A 21,107-nucleotide genomic window follows, 5' to 3' on the forward strand; every position below is an offset into this window, starting at 1 on the left:
TTGATACTGCTGCTCTTTCAGGAATGTGAAATTAATCCGACACTTGAAAAGACACTGGTTTGAATGCAACAAGAGCTGCTGTAATTTTAGGACCAAATTTATAACAGCTCTTTAGGCGGGTAAAATTTCAACAAGTGTTTCAGCAGACATATTTGAGACCCCTTTCATTTTCCTTATGCTGAGGCTTCAAACAGAGCAGATGAAATAACTATTGTTCAAAGACAAACGTGTCGTCAGAGAGCCTTTTGACTGTAAAATATGTGGGACTCCAGCAAAGTTGTTACTGAATATTAGACAGGAAGTGAAGCTGTCAGCTTCAGTGATCTGAGAAATATGCATTTCTTTCCAATTTTATTGAAAACAAAACTGTTGCTGTTTATTTTTAATTTCAGTTGACTAAGATAAACCTTTTCCTTTATTTAACTTTATTTAACCACACAGCTCAGCTGAGAATTAAAGTTTTATCTTACAGTCCTAGAACACAACGGTCCTTTTTTTTGTAATAGTAGTGAGCAGTGTTGGGAACAGTGGTGTTAAAAATAACACTGTTGCTAATGCTGTTAGTGTTTTCCAGAAACAGGTTATCTAGTTTATCACTATTTCAAACATTACAACACTATTACAGTTACCAACAGTGGAATGTGGCGCGTTATAATGCACTGACATTTCTGCATCTCAGACCCATGATACTTCATTTTTTAAAACTTTTTAAAACCTATTTGCCACATTGAGGGACACTGCCTACATCATCTGTTGGTGAAATCACAACATTACACCAATTTTAGTAAAAAAAACAAAGTACTTAAGTACAATAACACCACTAACAAACAACGAAAAGAGAAGTCATTCCACAAATGATCAAACTTCCTGTACAAAGGCCAAATTGATTTATTACACTTACTAGGTCTTACTTATCCCAAATATCAAGGTGAATTAAAGGTCCCATATTCTGCTCCTTTTGTGCAGTTAAATATGGATCACTGATGTCTTCATGAAATGGTAGTCACATGTTTTGGTCCAAAAAGCCAATAAATCAAGCACAGCAGCATTGTTTCCAGGCTCTCATAGCCCCTCTGTTCAGAACACTCTGATTTAGTGGGCGTGGCCTTCATATGTAAATGAGCCACCGCTGATACACAATGTTTAGAAAACAGCGAAGCTTGGCCAACAGGCTAACTGCAGCTAAAGTTAGCATCCTGAAGCTAACACAGATACAGGGGGGACACTGAGGAAAAGCTCTTACATCTGCTCCACAGCACACAGCATTTAAAATACTCACATTTCCAGGGTCCGAGGTTTGTTGGTGGATGGTTGGTAACGCGCCTGGATTCAGGACCAGTCTATTCGCTAGCCCTCTGTTGGACTGTCCAAAGTTGGAAAAGCAGTCGGCCGTGAAGTGACTAGTACACATGCACAGTTTTACTGAGTGTAGCTGGCACATTTCCTTGATAAATGAACTCTAGCCACTTAGTCTTGTCTTCTTTTGAGATGGGAAGCTTGTGCATGGAATTATGTCGCTGTTTACAGCCAAAAACAGAGCAGTGATGGCTTTTCAACTTTGACATTCTCTTAACAGCTCGTTTTAGGTCAGGATTTTACATTCACGAGCACTACTAAGTACAGGTTTTGTTACTAAATATCACATTTTGTGGGCTGGGAGGAAAGCCAAAGACCCACAAATTTCACTAAAAGACTTAATAAAGTGAGTTTCGCATAATATGGGACCTTTAAAATTTGCACACCAGACAAAAAGCTCAGGTCTAAAGAGGTTAAGGCTGGTTCCTAGAATACTAGAAACTACATACACTCCAAGATAAAAAAGTCATTTTCACAGCAGAAATAAACATGTACACCCTGAAACAAAAAATGTCCTGTCTGAATAGATAATATTTCTAACAGCGCACACTGTCCAGAGGCCAGTTTTTTCTAACTCTGCAGTTTAGAAGGTATTAAGAGCACAAAATTGTCTAATTGGAGGCACAGTTGGGCACCCTGTAGCTACGAATCCATAGACTCGAAGCCTGCCCCATTTCCAGTATGGCCCCTGTTTGGGTTTTGCTTCAGTACTCTGTTAAAGAAACACAGGGGTGATATGGAGACGCCATTAATAATACAGTTTATGGTTAAAACTGGCATTTTCAGGATGAAAATACAGGCACTACTTCAAAGTCATTGATTGAAAAGGCAAGAACATACATGTTAAGTGCCCCTTAGCTAAACCCACTCAAAAATCCAAATATCTGGTGTTTTTTCTTTAAATGTGATGCAGTAAATACTTCTCTGGTAACTCATTACAATTTTTAAGGAGTACTTTCGTAACTCATTCAGTTATATATTTGGGAAAGTAACGATTATCTATAACTTATTACTTATTTAAAGTAGTTTGTCCAAAAACTGCAAGGCAGTTTCAACAGTTTGTCTGTTATACATGTTTTTCCATTCTAGAAAACAGCAGTTATTGGCTGGTGTTAAAAATGTAATGAGTATGATGCAAAGCTTTTAAGTATTCTTTCTAACCTAAATTATATATTATATAATAAATAAATATTCTGCAATCTATAGCATAACCCCATGATTTGTTCTATAACGCTAATTTAAAAAGGACATGGTACTGGCCAAGTAAATCAAATATATTAAGTCATATTGTGAATGTGATATTCTCAGTGTCTTCAAAATATTTTCACTGTTTGATGATTATACTTAACTATGCTTTTAAACTAAAAAGCCAGTTTGCTAGTTAAAACAACAGTAGCATAATTTCTGCTTCTTAAAGCTCCTTTGTGAATTTTCACTTAGGGTCTGTTTTTGTGTACAGTCTTCTTGGGAGTTTTTTAATCCCCAAATTTACCAAAATTTTTGCCCTGAAGTTTGTAAAACAAAAGATCTTTATAGAGTGTTTTCCAATAACACCTTCTGACTCCTACCCCCCTCAGCAGTATCACACATGAAAAACAACTTAACTTAAATCTGTGTACTCACTGATTGTCGATAAAAGGACCTCCATATTAATTTCAGGCTGTTTTACAAAAAGCTTAGAATTTCTTGCAGCAGCTTTTAAGAACAGCAGAGCTTAAATGAGATGTGATGAGCATCAGATTCAGTACATTTCAAAGATTTGTTTCTTGGTTTTGTAAATTGATTCTTCCTCTGAATATCAATAAATGAACAGAGACAGTGTTTTATTCATGTGAGGACCTACAGGAGCTGCTTTCTCTTATTAATCCTCTGCTTGAAGTGGTTCTGAAGAAAAACAAAACATTAGCTGGCGTGTTTGGCCCGCAGTCCTGGCCTTTGATTTGAAGCCACGTGGTTAAAGCCCACTGATGCAAACTGAAGGAGGACTTAAAAGGCATCAGAAGGCTTTGATTCCTGCTTATCTAAGGTCTCCATTTCTGTGGAAAGGTGACTGAATATCTCTTACCTTGACTCTTAAAAGGCTGAAATGTAGCATCGCTACTGTTTCTGGACGTGTGTGTGGTGAAGATTAGTTGCTTAATTAAAATAAAACCGTTTAAAAGCTGCAGAAAAATGCTCACTTCAAGTGGTTTGAATTAGCATTTTTCAAGGTTTGGTGACGTTATTGGCAAACATCTCACAAATGTTTTTGCATTATTCACTACGTAATCAAGTTAAAATGCTTCTTTTCTAATACTCAAACTGTGTCTCAGTCTGACGCACATCTCTGTATGAGGCAACACACTGCCCAGATAGTTTTTATTTTCATCAAATCTCAGCCGTTCAGACTGTTGGCTCTCCGTTTTGTCTCTATCTATTAATAGCATCAGATGCAGGTGTATCTTTATTGGGGTGAAACTCCTCGGTCTCACCCACTTGCATTGGTGACGCATGACAAAGATGATTGTGAGCACCAGTGCTGATCTGAATTCCACTCTGCTGATGCAACTGCTTGTTTCATTCCCACAATTCTGAATTATATCTTCTTCAGAGCGCCAGCAGTGCCTCAGAGATCTGAGCACCCAGTTTTCTTGAACCAATTTAATTTCGCTAACAGTATTAAACTGAAATAAAGGGAGGGTTTAATTCAAATATATATATAAAATAAGCCCAAAAAAATGTCCTCAAACAACCTAAGCCCTGTGTGCAAAAAGACACCCTGCTGGATTTGCTTTTCTAACCAATAAATAGAAAGATAATAAGCGTACCTTTTCAACTTGTGACATGTTTGCTTCATTATTTTACAGCTCAGTATGAAAATGAGCTGCTGGCAGAACAATCAAATATAATTAAAATTTAAATATATGTATGCAAATATGTGTTTGGGATTACAGCAGTGCCTCCTAAAAGGTCTGAATTTTACTCTGTGCTCAGGAAGACAGTACAATCACACCAGGCTGCTTTGTTTTCAGCCTTTTCATCGGAGCAGTGGGCCGTGCTCGCGCGTACGCCTCTGATGTTATTCATTGTATGCAGGGAAGCATCCTCTGCCTTACAGCAGCCATGGTAATTTCTCAGTCTGACGGGGCTCGCTGCACCTTCAACAACGGGCTCCATTTATGTGCATTCGCTCTGATCTGCACTTGACCTTCCTCAACAGGCACGGCGACTAAAAAGCCTTTCATGAGATCCCAAAGAAGTGTCGGAGAGAGCAACAGTGTCTCAGCCACGGCCCCCCTTAGGAAACAGCGCAAGACCTATAAACTCTATAAAGGGATACTTCAAATCAAAACAAAAATTTTCTCTGTGTTCAGTGTTTCCTGGAGAACTTCTGTTCATGATGCGCATTCATATCCAGAGACAGGGGATTAAAATGAACGGATTGACCTCTGCAAATCCACACACAGGAAAAAACCTCTGGGTAATTCATTTCAATTGGACACCAATCAAGAAAGGCTTGAAGTTAATCAAACTTATTAGACTGCAGCAGACCATAATTATCAGCCTAAATGTGACTCTATTCCTTTGTCTCAATTCAAGTTTTGAAGCACACGCTACAAAACAAGGCGAAACATAGATGTTTACCCAAGGACGGCACAAAGCAACAATGGAGGAGCTCACCGTGCACTGCTGCTTCAATTTCGCCTTCACGTTTTAAATGAGAAACTCAGCACCTTTCCTTTTTTGAATGGCTGTTTTCCACTGCCGATCATTGGTCATGGTAACCCCACCCCCTCAGGTCCCTGATGTAGTCAGTGCTTCGCTCTGGCCCAGCAAAGAGCACTTGGAGCCAGTGCTTTATGGATAGAAACAAACAGGTACCAGTGCTTAGTCAGGCACATCAGCTGTTTTAGAAAGGGGGGAGTGAAGGTACCTACAAATGCTTCCTTCTTTTTTCAGCCCATAAAATAAAACACCTCCACTTGTCACTTTTCTTCTCTTGAAAAGTCCTTTCAGCTAAAACGTCTTATAACGAAATTTACCTCTAAACCCCTTACTGCCTGAATCAATTAAAAAGTTATGAAAATATATATTGTTTTCACATGTTTTCGCATTCTTACATATGTTGAATTGAGTGAAGATTGTAAATTTAAGTATAGTAAACACAATAGTTACAACTAAGTTATATTATTTATATAGACATGACAAGTTCATCCACTGACCAATATATAGTGACATGTGATATGTGTAGAATATAAATCAATAGGTGATAGTGAGATACAAAGGTCATTTTAGCTGCCTCAAGACCTGACAGGGTATGTCGCAAATTTGCGACAACAGGCATCAAGGGATCAAATAGAATAAGACTGTTTTCTACAACTGTATTTCACTCTGTCCTCTTAAGAGGAGGTACAGTGCTTTCCCATATTCTAAACATAGTTATAGGTTAACAGTGCTGGATGTTCAAACTGCTGCATAATTTTATGTCGTGGAAATCCCTCTATCTGTCTGTAAACTGCACAAGATCTTATCGAGATAAGGGCTGAACAATTGATCGAGTTGAACTTTTCAAATCGCAAAGGCCGCAGTTTAAGAAAAAACACGTACACAGACCTGGAGGGAATACAGTAACTTGTGCACATTCTTACTTAAAACTGGCAAAAGTCAATATGCAGTTGTTGTTTATTTTTTATCTATTAATTTTTTCTAAAAACTCCCCCTGGTTTTGTTACTCTTACTGACAACTAGAGCTCAGTAAATTTCCAGTGTTCCTTAGTCTTTTCAATTAAAAAGAGCAGGAAAGAATTGTTTATGTGTTGACAGTATCCTTTGTCATGTTGGTTATATTATAGAATAACTTAGTGCCTCTGTTTATAATAACACAGAAGATAAATGCCCCTTCCCCCCAAAAAATTGCATGCTAAATCGCAATTGCAATATAATAATTATTTTCAAAAATCAGCTTTAATTGAGATCTTCACAAGATTTTCACAAGACTTGCTGAAATGATGAGGTCATCACACTAGGCACGGGCCTCAAACACCAAGGTCTGCCCATAGCTCTGCCCCTGGCAGGCTTCCAGAGGACTGGCCAATCAGAGGGTAGGGTGTTTGCGGAGTGGAAGGCCTTAAAGAGACAGTAGCTAGGGTTTTTTTTTTTTTTAACAAATTTTGAGAATAAAAAAAAATCTTTCAAGCTGTTAATCATGTAAGCCACTAAAAAGGTACCTGAGGGCAGCATAAAGGCTAAAAATCACAATATCTCCTCTTTAAACTCATGAGATTGACTCATAAAAAGTGGTGCCACTTGGCTAGTTCACCTTGCTATACTGTAAATACTCTGCTTTTAAGATGGCAGTGAAAGGGTTAAAAGTGTGTCCTCTACTCTGATTTTTGTTTTATTCCCCGTGCTCTAAGCTTTTTGACAGTAGCGCAAAAAACCCTGAATGCTGTGTGAGTCATGTCACCGTGCAAACAGCTACACAACTAAGTGCCATCACTCAAACGACAAACAGCTTTAAAACTCAAAATGTAAAACTGCCAGAAGCAGAACAAGTCCAGAGTTTAACTGTCTGCAGGGGGGGGAAGAAACACCTCCACCTGTCAGTGAGACGAAAAACACACATTTTCAGCTGCACTGTCCCTGTCCCCTGTCTCCTTAATCTCTTCATCACATCACTGAATAATACAGTGCTGATTGTTTTCTGATGGAGCTGAATGTGAGGGTTTGTGGTCATCAGAATTTCTGTTAGTAAGGTTTTTTTAATCTAATCCTCAGCTCTGACTGATGGAGTGGAGATACACCAGAGACCTCCTTTAACAGCCCCTCTGTTTGGAGATTCAAAGAATAGGTTTAGTTTATTGAACCTCTCCATTTTCATATTTGTGCTGGTATAAAAGTAATTTATTTGAAGTACTTATGTGTTTCTCCCATGTTCCAAAATCTCAGTGATTACTAAAGGGAATTCGCTTAGCCAAGATTTCTCCTTCTGATATAAAGACCCCAAAAATAAGATCAAAAACCCAAATATAACACTGTTTTCTATTTTATTTCCTCTCTTTCTCTCTTTCTCTGTTCATACTTCCCCTAGGACAGCATGTTGGTCTTTCAGTCAGACAAGAACGTAACGCTGAACGTCAGAAACGAACAAGGCCATCTGACCGGTCAGCTCACTGTGGGTAAGTCTGTTTAGATAGTATTTCGATCGATGTTAATAAAAAAGCTTTTTCCACAGACCATTGCACTCAAGCCATTTTACACTGCAAGTTGTATTCACTCATTCACTCTGCATTTACACACTTTTGAAAGAGGCAGCTATCTATAGAGCTATTTTTATCTTTTCTTATTCACGTTGTTCTAATGACGAGGCCACTTAGAGTAGACACCAGGATCTGAAACCGCAACCTACCGACTGAGCCCTGAGATCTGATTTGTGATTTAGGTTTGAACCGTTTCCTTCCGCCAAGGAGGTTATGTTTTTGGGAGAATTTGTCTATTTGTCTGTTTGTCTGTGAAAAACATAACTCAAAAAGTAACAAACAGATCTTGATGAAATTTTCAGGAAATGTTCAAAATGGGATGAGGAAGAAGTGATTAAATTTTGTAAGTGATCTGGATCACCGTCTGGATCCAGGACTTTTTTTAAGGATTCTTTATCATTGTGAGATAGGGCTGTTTTCACCATATGTGTATATAACTCCACCATAAATGGTCGGGTTGCTTTGCAAAACAATACGAGACAAGGTCACCATCATTTCTGATAGATGTGAAAGTACGATCCAGATCCTGGCAATATTCTGGATACTAAGATCTGGAATATGAAATATGAACTGGGTCATCATCATTTTCAACACTGTCAGGAAACAAATTATTGTACAAACCTGCAACTAACACCAAATTGTAGCAGACAGTCTGCTGAAAGGGAGTATAACATTAAAGTAGGACTAAAGTGTTGGTGACAATCACAATATGCTTGGCGGAGGTCTGTGCTCTCTGAGTGCTTTTCTAGTTCTTACTGTTAGACTCAGCAATTTGTCAGATTTGTTTCACTTTAAACCAGTGGTTCTTGACTTGTCTGGCTCCAAAACGAGCCATCATCCCTTAATGACCACCTGTGACCCAAATCCAGGAAAAATTTGAACTTCTCCAATTTATCTCATGAAAAGACACTTTTATAAAGTCCTTAGGTCATGAAGTCGTCTTCAGAAGTTTTCAATAGGTTTATCTCCAAAAGAAGAGTTTTGTCTCCAAATGCTGCCTTGTTTATGGCAGTTTCATGCTTTCCTGTGCTAGACAGATTTTGTGAGTTTTCTTCTTTACTGTGAAAGGGTGGGTGTCAAATAGCATTCATAAACATCATCGTCACCTGGTGTTAAGGTGTGTGAGAAGACATTAACCTTTACCCTGACCCTGCATTAAAAATGCTCAGTGGAAAAAGCTCAAGATAAAAGCACAGGTTGTATCTCAACAAGTTTTTAATGCCCAGACAAAGGCCTTCTACCCACTAAAAACAGGTCTGCAACTCACTTTTGGGCCACAATCCAACGGTTAAGAACCAGCGCTTTAAACAACCTGGAAATAAGTTGCTCATAAACATCCCTGATTTATCGAATAGATGCACATGACTGCAAATTTAAGCTAACGTTAGTTTTTTTAATACTACTTATTGGAGCTAATGACCCAAAAATGAAAATCATCATTTGAAGCTGTCACCTTACTGGCTGAATGTAAAAGTTAGAAAAATATCAGTGTACCAGCTCTGTTTCTAAGCCAGGCTTTGATCATGTTCAATATACCCATTTACAACCTGCGTCAAAGATTTGCGCAAATTTTGGCAACAGAAGTGCAGTTCAGACGAGTTCTGAATGAATAGATTTCTAGTGGCACAAAAACATTTGTTTTTCCTGTATCAATTGCCAGAGATGATACTGGGGAGTTGAAACAGGATCACAACCATTACGAGGGTGTTTTGAAGTAAAGAGTGACCTTTCTAACTGGTGTCAACAGCTCAATGTGAAAGAGATTGTCGTCTAAGAGTTACTACTTAACAGGCTCACACTTTAGACTGAAACACCAGTGATGACTTTGACTGCAAGCTATTGAAAATGATTTATTTATCCAACCTAAATTAGCCTGGTTTGACCTCAAATAAGTAAAATTGACTGCCAATATTCTAAATCCAGTTTTCTCTTTGTGTAGTTTGTTTCTTGCGGAGGTTATGACCAAATATGAAATTACACAGAATAAGAGAAAGTTTAAACTATGATTAAGAGAGACAGCTGTGTACAAACAGTATTTCGAGCTATTCCACTGTAAAGCTGCACATAGCAAGCCCCTAGTGGACATAAAAGGAACTGCACTCCAGTTTCGGTTGCTCTCATTTCTCTTATTTTGTGCAACTCATTGAAAAGTAATCTTAAATTCAGTTTTCCCTGATTGTAAATGGCACGATTTATCTATTTAATGAATGGCTCTAATCAAGATAAGTGCAGCGCTTCATCCTGAAATCCTCTTTGAATCCCTTCGTGCCTCAAAAGAAAGACTGTAGCTTCTTCCAGACACTAACCTTTGCTGCACTTATTGAAAGGACAATGGATTCTTCTTATTATCATCAAGTTCAACCATCAGTCAGCCCAAATTACCAAAGTCATTTACATGATTAATGGCCACTGGAAAGAAAATGACCTGCTTATTAACATTAATAGCTATTGATCTTGGCCAACATAAGTTGAGAGTTGATGCTGATTTGACAAGACTGGTGATATGACACGCTTTGGTCGCGCTTGACCTTCCTCGGAAAATTAGCGCCCACTTTTGTAGAAAGTGCGTTTTTGTCTGAAATGAGATGAAACTTGGCGAGAATAATTAAATTCCCCAGCAGCCCGTGGATTAATGAAACGAGGGTTGGGGGAGAGTGTGAGAAAGGCAGAGGTTTAAAAAGTTCCTGCGTGCACATCTGGAAAAACACCAAAGACTGGGAATTAATATTCTTCACCAGCGGAACAGATTACTGATTTGTCTCCATCCATTGTAAAAGCACGGCCCATCCAGCTTTGTTAGATGCCTTTCAGTTGCAGAGGAAGCACTCTGCACAGTTTTTCAGATTCCTAATAGCCTCATACGACCAGACTCGGCTTCAAAAAGCTGATTTGCAAGGCCAGGAACACATAAAGCAAAGTTTAATTTGTCCACATCCTCTTCAGAATGACTGTTAATGTTGAGCATTAACGACAGATAAAAGGTTTTAGGTAGAAATGCCTTCTTTTAATGCTTTTAGTTACCAAGAGGAAAATTTAATTTCACTACTAGATAAATATACTATTGATAAATTCAGGATATAAATGAATACCAATGCAAAGCATAAAAAGTCTTTTAATTGAATTTCCAGCACTGGAATGCAATTTGCTGCTTTTTAAAGCTCTAACCTGGAAGCTGCCACCTCTGTCCCTTTGTTCTCAGGACCTGAGGCTGTGGAGGCTCAGTGTAAGGGGCTGGAGGTACGAAGTCAAGATGGAGAAAGGCTGCTGTTCATGGCCAATGAAGAAGAAGTCGTCATGACAACGGAAAAGTTTACTGTCACAGGTGACATGTGCTTTGCTCTCCTTATGTAAGCCTTTAATGTTTGAGGACTTTCAGTCAGTTTTTAAAAAAGTGATACCACCACTGCAAGTTAAACCTGATAATTGAGGATGAATAGTATAAAAGCAGCTTTAAGAGAATGTAACAGAAAAAAAGCCCACTGTCTAACTATTTAACAAATGTAATTTAAAAAAAAACAAAAAATTATTTCAGCCTCTGTCTAAAGCACTTTGGTTTAGCAGCTGTCTCTTTAAGGCCCCCCATTCCACAAACCTCCTCCCTTCTGATTGGTCAGCCCTTTGAAAGCCCACCAGAGGCAGACCTTGGTGTTTGAGGCCTGTTTCTTAAGTCATGATGTCATAATTCCAGCAAGTCTTGTGAACACTGCAAAAAAACTGAGATCTTATCGAGTGTTTTTGTCTTATTTTAAGTAAAAATTGTATTTTTTTTACTTGATATAGCCTGCATTCAACTGGTCAGTCCAAAAAACAGTCTTGTTTTAAGTTATTTAAAGACAAAAATGAGATCTGAATTGCTTGTAAGATTTAAGAGTAAGAGTAGGATCTTTTTTCTTTTTACAAGCAATTCAGTCCTTAGTTTTGTCTTTAAATAACTCTAAATATGACATCTTTCTGGACTGGTCAGATGAATTTGGCTCATATGTGGTCTAAAAAGGCATTATCCACTAAAAACAAGACAAAAAAACTTGATAAGATTTCAGTTTTTTCCAGTGAAGATCTTGTTCTTATTCCAGAGTAGACCTTTTTGAGCAGTTTACAGACAAATTCAGAGATTTCTATCATTGGATTTCTTCACATTGTTACTTTATATCCAGGTTGAAAACATGGAAACACAATACCTCTGTCTTAATTGGTTACCAATTGATGTTAGCGGTATACACACAGTGTGTGGGTGTAGGGGGATGAACATTTTCACATTGTTTTGATGCCACCTTGGCCTTCCAAAGTGCTGTCAAAACAATGCACCGTGACAAGGCTCAAGTACAATCAGTGGTGCGCACAGACTTTGGAAGGGCAGGGATAAAGAGACAAAAAGGCAAAGGAGGGCACTTAAGCATGTATTTGTACCCCCAAAGAGGGCAGTTTAATTTGTTTTAACCAGCCTAGAGGGCACTTGAGTGCACATTTTGGCTCCCCAGAGGACACTTTTTAGTGTTTTTTTTTTTTTCAGCGGTCAGTTTAAAAGGAGGACCCCCATCCAAACCGCCAAGTACGATAGTTGTTGTGTGCAGAGATAAATCATTTTTTAGTCCATGGAATCATCTTTGATTCACAGTTTTTACTTTTTTTAAAGTCATTTGATAGTTAACCTGGCTATAGATGCTTAGTGTTGAGGTCTTGCTCACCCTGACGGAGATCTAATTTGCAAAACCTCCCATTCACTTTTTACAGTATCCTTCACTTCAAATTAACTGGGCCCTGTTTTTTTCTGTATATAAACTGGATTGTATTAAACCTTGTTGGCTAATTGGTTGATGTGATTCCTTAGTCTCAGATACTTGATGTTTGGTATTAGACACAGTATTTCATTTCGTAATACACAAATGCACAAAATATAAGGTTAAAACATCCCTGGTGTTTATAAATGATAACAGAATGTTGTTTTTTCGTCTAGGCTCAGAAGGTGCTGTGTTTGGACACTCAGTTGAAACCCCCCTGATCCAGGCCAGGGCCTCAGAGGACCTGAAGTAAGTTCAAATTCACTGACTTTACAGAATTTCATTAAAGCTTAATGTCACATGTTCATATCCTGTTCAATTAAAATGAAGATAGTTTAAACGATGATGATGAATGTACTGCCGCATTTCAAAGTCACTGCCTGAGCTGTGAAAAAAAGAAGAAGGGAAACCGTGGCAGGCGCTATTATTCACCAGTATCATTATCCTCCAGCTCACAGTTTTAAACTCAAACATCTACTAGTTGGCTCGTTATCGCTCAAATTAATAAACTAGATTTGACCATTATATTAATTTCACAGCTGAGGGGTGAGCTAATCTGTTAGTCATTTTCTAAAGCAGTCAGGAATTGATTAAAGCACAGAGAGAGGATGCAGAAAGTGGGTGAGCTTGAGATGCTTATCAGACTCCAGTGAGTGTGATCCCCATCTCTGCAGCACCCGGAGGCGCCGAGCGCTGCGTCGCTCCATTAGCGAGCTCTAACGAGTTTGGTTTGTTGTCCACCTTACTGGTCCTGAAGGGAGCGCTGGGATCAAAGTTGGCAGAAAAAAGCGGTGTTCTGGCATCTAATTCCTCCAGAGTGAGAGGAATACTGATGAGGCACCAGCACACACACGCACACACACACACACACACACACACACTTACACTCACACTCGCGTGACTGGCGCACACAGCCTCAGCTCAGGGGTGACCATCTGCAGTGTGCGCTCTCTTAATGAGACAAACAGGAGACGTTTAAGACCTCCAACATGATGTTTGACTCACATGTTCTTTTAATGCTAATTTAATGAAAATATTTAATTTCCAAATTGTTGGAGTTTGGTTCTGTTTGTGTGATTTACTTGACAGCATATTGGATCTGTTTGATTTGTTTAATTAAAACACCATGCATGTTAAAAACCCATTATTTCTTCAGGCTCATTCAAAGTGAGTCTAAAATTGCTGTGAAATTCATTTACTGAAATATTTCCAAACAAGCAGATGTAAAAACTGCCCTTTCAGGACTTGAAATAAATGCCCCTTTAATCCCAAACTAATTTATTTCCCAAACACTAAAAAAACAGTCAGAGAATTTTCATATTAATCATTGAGCACTTTTGAAACCAAACCATGTGGGCTGTTAATTACATGAATTCAAGCCTAACAACATTGATGCGCTTTAATTTTCGGTCTTTAAAGTGTGTTTTGCTCTAACTGGGTTTCAGGCAAAGTAAACACACCCCATATTTTTGAGGTGAGACCTTACTTGAAAACTTGCTCAAAAGCTTTTTAACTACTTTAGTACCGCCCATTACAAACCTGCAGGCTCACTGAGTAACATGTGCCACATATTAAAAAAAAGGAATTAAAATAAGCTCAAAGTTTTTTTACCTCACTTGGTCGAGGTTATGAGCCTTCAATATTAAGGTCACTAAAAACAGACACTCATTGAGGGCTGAGAAATTTTTTTACTTTCACTTTTCATAGGATCAGCCTTATGTTCCCACATTTTCCCTTCAATTTAAACCCTATCTTCCCACAAGATATTTGGGAAGCACTTTATAGTTAATGAATGTATGAGTGAATGAGGAACTTTATTTTAATCAGAACATGTGAGCCAAGTGCAAGCAAGCGGGAGAAATTTTGAAAAAGGGCAGATCATTTTTTTTTACCTAAGGATGGGAAGGCAGAGCAGGGTGCTGTTCCACTCCAGCTTCCCTCTGGTAACACTCACATTACGAGTCTGAAGCATGCCCAGACCTGGTCTAGATTCTATCCCACTCACATGCATGGTTTTTGATCTGCAGAAAAAATCTTTACAATCCCAATCAATACAAGAAAAAAAGGCTGATCAAAAAGGGTTTCAGCTGAAGCAGAGCTTAAAGATGCTGAACCCTTGATTTCATTTTCTTAAGCCAGACAACCAAAACCAGATTTGAGGAAAAAATCTTTTAGGCAAAAGAACTGTGGGAACAAAGGGCCTAATTTAAAATAATATTTTTAATTCAGAAACATAGGGCTGTGGGAACATTGGGCTTTGGTAATATCAGAATGTGGGAACATAGAGCTTGGGGAATATTGGGCTGTGGGAAAAATGGGCTTTGGAAATATCTGGATGTGGGAACATTGGGCTTTGGGAACATTAGGCTTTGGAAAAAATTGGATGTGGGAATATTGGGTTGTGGGAACACTGGGCTGTGGGAGCATTGGGTTGTGGGAACATTAGGCTGTGGGAACATTGGGTTGTGGGAACACTGGGCTGTGGGAACATTGGGTTGTTGGAACATAGGGTTTGGTAATGTTTGGATGTGGGAACATTGGGCTGTGGAAACTTAATGTTGCTGGAACATTGGGCTTTGGGAATATTTGGATATGGGAACATTGGGCTGTGGGAACTTTATGTGGTGGGAACATCGGGCCTTGGGAATATTTTGATGTGGGAACATTGGGCTGGGGGAGCATAGGGCTATTGGAACATTTCAATGTGGGAACATTGGGCTGTGGGAACATTAGGTTGTGGGAACATTGGGCTGTGTGGACATTAAGCTCCGGGAATATTGGGCGGTCGGAACACTGGGTTGTTGGAACATCTGGCTGTGGGAACATTGGGTTGTGGGAACATTGGGCTGTGGGAACATTGGGTTGTGGGAACATTGGGCTGTGGGAACATTGGGTTGTGGGAACATTGGGTTGTGGGAACATTGGGCTGTGGGAACATTGGGTTGTGGGAACATTGGGCTGTGGGAACATTGGGCTTTGGGAGCCTGATGCAGAGGACAGACCTGGGGTGTGTGTGTTAGTTAGGCAGAGGGACAGTAGGACTACAGGCTGAATGATTGGTTAAATCTGCATCCATGATAAAATGTAAATAGTGAGATTGCTCAGCTCCTTAACTTTTGTAAAGACTGTGTAAAAATACTCATTCTAAAATAAAAGGTTTTTATTATTAAATCAAGTCTTTATTTCCATCAAAACTGATTTTAACTTCTTAAAGAGAAACCAAACAGTGATGCAGCAGACTGCTAGGTGTAGGTGGACAGTTGTAGACCAGGGGCTCTAAAAGCTTTTCCCAGAGGAATAACCATTGGGGTCACAAGCAGTTGAAGGGACACAGAAAAAAGCAGAAATGATACAGACCAGAAAGCAAAGTCTTTTAACCCAAACAAAGCTTGGGTAAAGCAAAGTAAAACATTGTTGTTGAGCAGCTGAACAGAGAACAAACTCACAGGGAGACTCTGGAGTAACTCATTTGGAAAACAACAGAAATGGCCCAAGGGGGTTTGAGGGTAAACAGAAAGGCTTGGGTGAAAATAGGCACAACTACAACCTTATTGAACCAGAAGCAGTTGGCAAACTCTGAAGGAAGACACTGTTTTACAGTTTGAACTGATTTATAACTCAGCAATGCCTGAACAGATGCAGAGAACCTCACGTTCAAGTGTTATTTATGAAACATGCGTACCTTGGCCGATAAAAATGTACACCTAATCAGGTGCTGATTTTCAGTGTGCACTCTGTCCGAGTCCAGATCGGTAAATGCCAATCTCTGTGTGAATGTGAACACCTGACTTTGCTTGAGGATGATATCTCCCGCTAAACTAAGGGCTTCATTCACTAGAGAGGGATTGTGCTGCTTTTGCCGCAAAACCTGTGCAAATGAGACAAAAAGACGTGTGATTCAGGGCTTCCCCAACTTTTCAAACGGTTACAGCCAAAGTAGGAGTACCAGCGACCCCCTGCTGTAAGAAAAACTCCAGGAGACCAATCCAGAAACAAACAAAAAAACAGGCTTAAAGGTAAGATCTGCACAGTCTTCCTAAAAAAACGAAACACCAACTGTTCCAGGAATGATCCTGCTGAGTTGTCACTTCTGGGCCTCAATACATGTGTGTCAGTGTCTGTGTTTGCCTCGAACCCCCTCCTCTGCCTGCTCTCGAGTCTCTCCCACGTAGAAACACGATGCTACAGGTGGTTGCTGAGCTAGTGTTTTTGCGTAGTTTTAGTTGGAGGCATTAGGTGTGTGTTTACTACTTTGCTAGTAACAAAAATTCCTGCACCTTTAAGAGACTTAATTTAGCTGGTTTGAAGTCAAACTACATATGTGCACACTTTGCTGTGTTGCTAATACTGTTTTTATATTTTATATACATTTTACCAGATTTTTTGTCTTTATTTTTACAATAGATGATGAAAATGCAGTTTTCCTATTTTTTTTTTTCATTTTGGAATGCATTTCGCAACAACCCTTATTATTTTTTTTTTTTTTTCCAACCCCTTATTCTAGGGGTGGCCAACCTGTGGCTCAGGAGCCGCATGTTGCTCTTTGCCTTTCAGCGTGCGAATCTTTGATCAATTCATAAACATATATATAGTTAAGAGCAGTGGTGTGCCGATCAATCTAAAATATTGATATACTGTTGCCAGCGTTGTGATCAGTGTTGATCAATGTTTGGGTGTACAGATTGATACTTAAGTTTCAGTTTCTCTTCTCTAGTACAAATTCAAACACACTAACAAACGCAATAAATCTTGCTTTGAAAGTTGGAAATGTATTGATTTTCATTTTATGTCATTTCGCTTATGTGTGAGAGGAAGTGTGTTTGTAAGACCCTGTGCATGACGGGGCTCTATGTAGTACCACGGTCATTTTTGTGGCCCTTATTCACATGCAAAGGGTTAAATGCCCCACAAACAGCGCTGTAGAGTAAGTAGCTGTCTAAGGTTCAGCAGATGTTTTTTGTTTAATGATGTCCACAATGTTTAAAGAGAGTTAAGCTTCCAGATTCATGCAATGCAGATGAATGTTGCAATCCATTTTTCTGATTCTGCAACTTCACAAGAAAATGTGTTGTTGTTTTTAGGGAACAGGCTCCGTAATCAACCCCTTTTTTTTTGCAAATTGCTCATAATGTTGATTTGAGACTGGGAGACTCATGTCAGCATGAACCCAACAAACAGGATTTGCTAATTCAAGGTGAAAGTGTTGTTACAGATTAATGTAACACTACACTTGAATCGCTGTCCCCCCAGACTGTTACAGCGGCAAAACAGAAGAAGCTGTAATCAGATGAGCTACAGGCCTGTTATCTCTAAAAACTGTCCTTTTGTTTACCCGGAGATAACTCTTATCAGCTCGAGAGATGAAGGAAAAGAACACATCGGGCACTTATTCATTATAAAGCCAGACACAGAGTTATGAGCCAGAAAAAAGGGTGGTGATTGATTGCATGTGTAATTCCAATTTATCATCTAATAGGATGACATGATGCTGTGTAATTATGAGGACAGTATCCAACAGGGCTGACCTTAAATATAACGCTGGCAAACCCATGTTGTACTGGAAATATGGTCTACTCCATTATTTCCCCCTTTTTTATTGTGCTCAACACAGCTGGTTAGAAATGCTGAAATAAACACGCTTCAGAGAAAACTTGATTTTGTTTTGTTGAAGATTAATGTGCCTGGAGGCAACATGATTTCAGGTTCACTGTCCTCACACACAAACGTCCATCTGTGCGTCACATCCTTGTGAACACGTTATTTCGAGAATGCCTGCAGGGCGTATCTTCTAATTTGGCACAAACAGTGGACTTCAGCTTGGAATGACTGGATTGTGGTGGTTCAGAATCAGGTCACTGTCATCTTTTATAACATGTGTTAGGCAAACACTTGAGATTCCTGAGCTAAGTTTGAGAGTGTTTGCTACTGAGGATTAAACGTTTAAAGAGGGGGTATTGAGCTTTTTCACACTTGGAACTTGGATACAAAGTGACAATGCTGGAAGTTCATACTTCACTTCTGCATATTTTCAAACCACTTCACATGTTACAGAAATTCCTGAGTCTGTCTCAGACAGGCCTCAAGAGGGCTGGCCAATCAGAGGGAAGCGGGGTGGAGAGCCTTAAAGAGACGGAAGCTAAAACAAAGCATTCCAGACAGAGGCTGAATTAAATGTTTTTGAAACACCAGAGTGAGAAAACTGGGATTATTTGAGCTGTAAATCATGTAAAGGTAGAGGAGTATCAAAGGGACAGTATAAAACTTTAAAAAGAGGACAATACCCCCTCTTTAATCATTGAAGGGAATATCTCCAAATATCGTTCAAACATAGACTTGAACTACTGATGGATGTTCGCAGTCTCTTGACTTAATGCAAACAATTATATGAAGCTTTTCTAGTTTCCCCTTCATCGTTGGGTTCCTGTGAGTGTTATTTAGTTAGAAGTTTAACAAGTCTCGGGGTCACAAGTTCAGCCTCCTTCTTCTAAACCACTCACCACCTGTTAGTAAATCTCTCTGAAAGACAGACATGCCACGTGGCTCGTATCCCTGTCGCCCTCCTTTTCCTCTTTAAAGCGACATTGTTGTTTTTGTGATGTGTTGTATTCCTCTGCAAGCCAGCGATAATCTCAGAGAAGAGCAAATCAAAGAAAGCCACCTGAGATCAGACTCTCTTTTTGAAGCACGTGCTCTTCTCCTGAGCTTTCCTGTTTGTTGCCTTGTGCCTGAGTCTCTTTGTCATCATCATGATGCTTCTGAACATTTCTTTAATCTGAGAAAAACAACTGTTTTATTAGTTAGGACATGTTTCTGAACCTGTTTTGTTAATAAGTGCACAGAATCTCTGCTGCAGTCCTCTTTATTAATTTGTTAGAGCAAGAAAACAACTCGATAAGAGCCTAGCCTGTGGATAACAAACAAAATCCTCAGCACAATATCCTCTGTTATTTGGTTACAGCTAGTCAAGCTGATGTACAGGTGCAACATTATAACCACCTGGAAGTCCATGAAGACCTGTAAGTTCAGCTCAGGGTCTTCATGGATTGGATTTGCCTGTCTCACAGACACTTGACCGAACTTAAGATCTAGCAACTTGGAAAAACATGTCAAGACCTCGAACTTGTGTTTTCTCTGGCTCCTGTCTGGCTCCAGTCATGGTGATGCGTTTTTGTAGTAAAGTGAAATTCAATCTGGGCCCATGTGCATTAGTTTGGTGGCTGGCAGGTGTCAAAAAATATCAAATTTAAAAAACACAACCACACCAATGAAAAACACAAATGCAAATGGCACAACACAAGTACAGCCACAAGGGGTCAACTTTAGCGAGATTGAATGGAGCCTCCAGGAAAGTATAATGATGTCAAGGTAAACAGAAGATTTAGATTAGGAGACGTTTTTCATTATATTGCTGTTTATGAAGAGTAAAGTAATTTGTTTACAAAATAAGATAAGAAAGTTTTTGATGAAAATGAACAATAAAAATCTATCCAATAGAATAACAGAGTAGAACAGAACAGAAAAGACTTTATTTATCCCTGAGGGGAAATTCAGGAGTCACAGCAGCAATCAAGAAAACAAAAGTAAGACAATGTCAAGAAAGTGCAAAAAGGTCCATAAGAAAATAGATGATGACAGCTTGTCCATCATTCTCCAGTTCAGCCAGCCTCCACCTCCACAGGGTCCAGGACTGAGCTTCTTCATCAGTCTGTTCAGTCTCTGTCTCCTGTATCCTGTCTGCTCACAGCAGGTGAAGCTCTTCCAATGTGGCGTTGGTGTTAGCTCCGTTAGCCATGTCTGTGAATAGCATGATGCTACTCTGCCTTCTGGTATTCCCTCTGTTGCAGGGTTAGCATGGCTAGCTCGTTCATCTTATTGGAGATAGATCTTACGTTCCCAATAACGATGGATGTAAGGACAGGTTGATGTCTTCACTTCTTAGCTCACACCTGAGAACCAGCACGTTGTCCTCACCTCCTTCTCCTCACCTTGTGGGGAAACATCAGGCCTTGCACCAGTTAGCATTTACATGCTTCACGTGCAAACAATGCAGCTATGGTTTCATGTAGGATCTCCAGACAAACTCAGTAGCAAAATAGTAAAAATATCACTGAAGACAAAACCAATTTAGTGTCCAGAGACGGATTTGGTGTGTCAGTGTTACTCACTTTAACTGTTAGGGGTCATAATGTTACTGTTGGTGGATTTAGATAAACAAGAGGAACAGCAGGTGTCATAGCAACTGCAAGTTATCAAAATATTTTCTTGTTTTTTTTCCCTCTAGTCCGCTGTACATTTTAAAATTAGAGGAAAAGTGTTTGTGCTTTGTGCCCGGTACTGTAGATCTATCAAGAACACAAACCTTGATCCAGAGGACTCTGAAACAAGGGCGCTGCAGTTATAAAGTGGATATAGTTCTGAAGAAGCGGCCTGTCAGTCTGTCATGTCCTTCCCTCGGCTCACGGCTTCATTACCTTCAGTCATCCCTCTTGTTGAGGCTCTGATCTGCTCCTTCACCTGCTGCTGACCTCCTCGGCTCAGCTCTACTCTCAAAACACCTCCGGCTCTGAGTTTGAGGACAGGAATCAAGATGGATAATTGCTAAAATTTGGCTGTGAGGATTCATGTTTTGACTCCTCGGCCTGCTGCCCACTCAGTTTGATAACTGTAGCAGCTTCAAGCCAGAAATTACAGGCCTGGATATGAAAATATTTCTGTCAATTACATAATAGGATCA

At 39.4% G+C, this 21,107-nt stretch overlaps 1 protein-coding gene across 1 annotated transcript in view; it reads left to right on the forward strand.

Annotated features, from left to right (window-relative positions):
• The window catches only part of LOC141811382 (zeta-sarcoglycan-like), a 55,152-nt gene that overhangs the window by 24,515 nt on the left and 9,530 nt on the right, over nt 1-21,107 (forward strand). The window contains exons 4-6 of the mRNA XM_074699425.1: nt 7,427-7,514; nt 10,795-10,917; nt 12,550-12,622. Coding sequence (XP_074555526.1) covers nt 7,427-7,514; nt 10,795-10,917; nt 12,550-12,622 — 284 coding nt within the window. The remainder of the gene's footprint in view (nt 1-7,426; nt 7,515-10,794; nt 10,918-12,549; nt 12,623-21,107) is intronic.

Source organism: Halichoeres trimaculatus, unplaced genomic scaffold (assembly GCF_033239565.1).
Source record: "Halichoeres trimaculatus isolate MK-OKI-2021-1 unplaced genomic scaffold, fHalTri1.1 fHalTri1_scaffold_22, whole genome shotgun sequence".
NCBI lineage: Eukaryota > Metazoa > Chordata > Actinopteri > Labriformes > Labridae > Halichoeres > Halichoeres trimaculatus.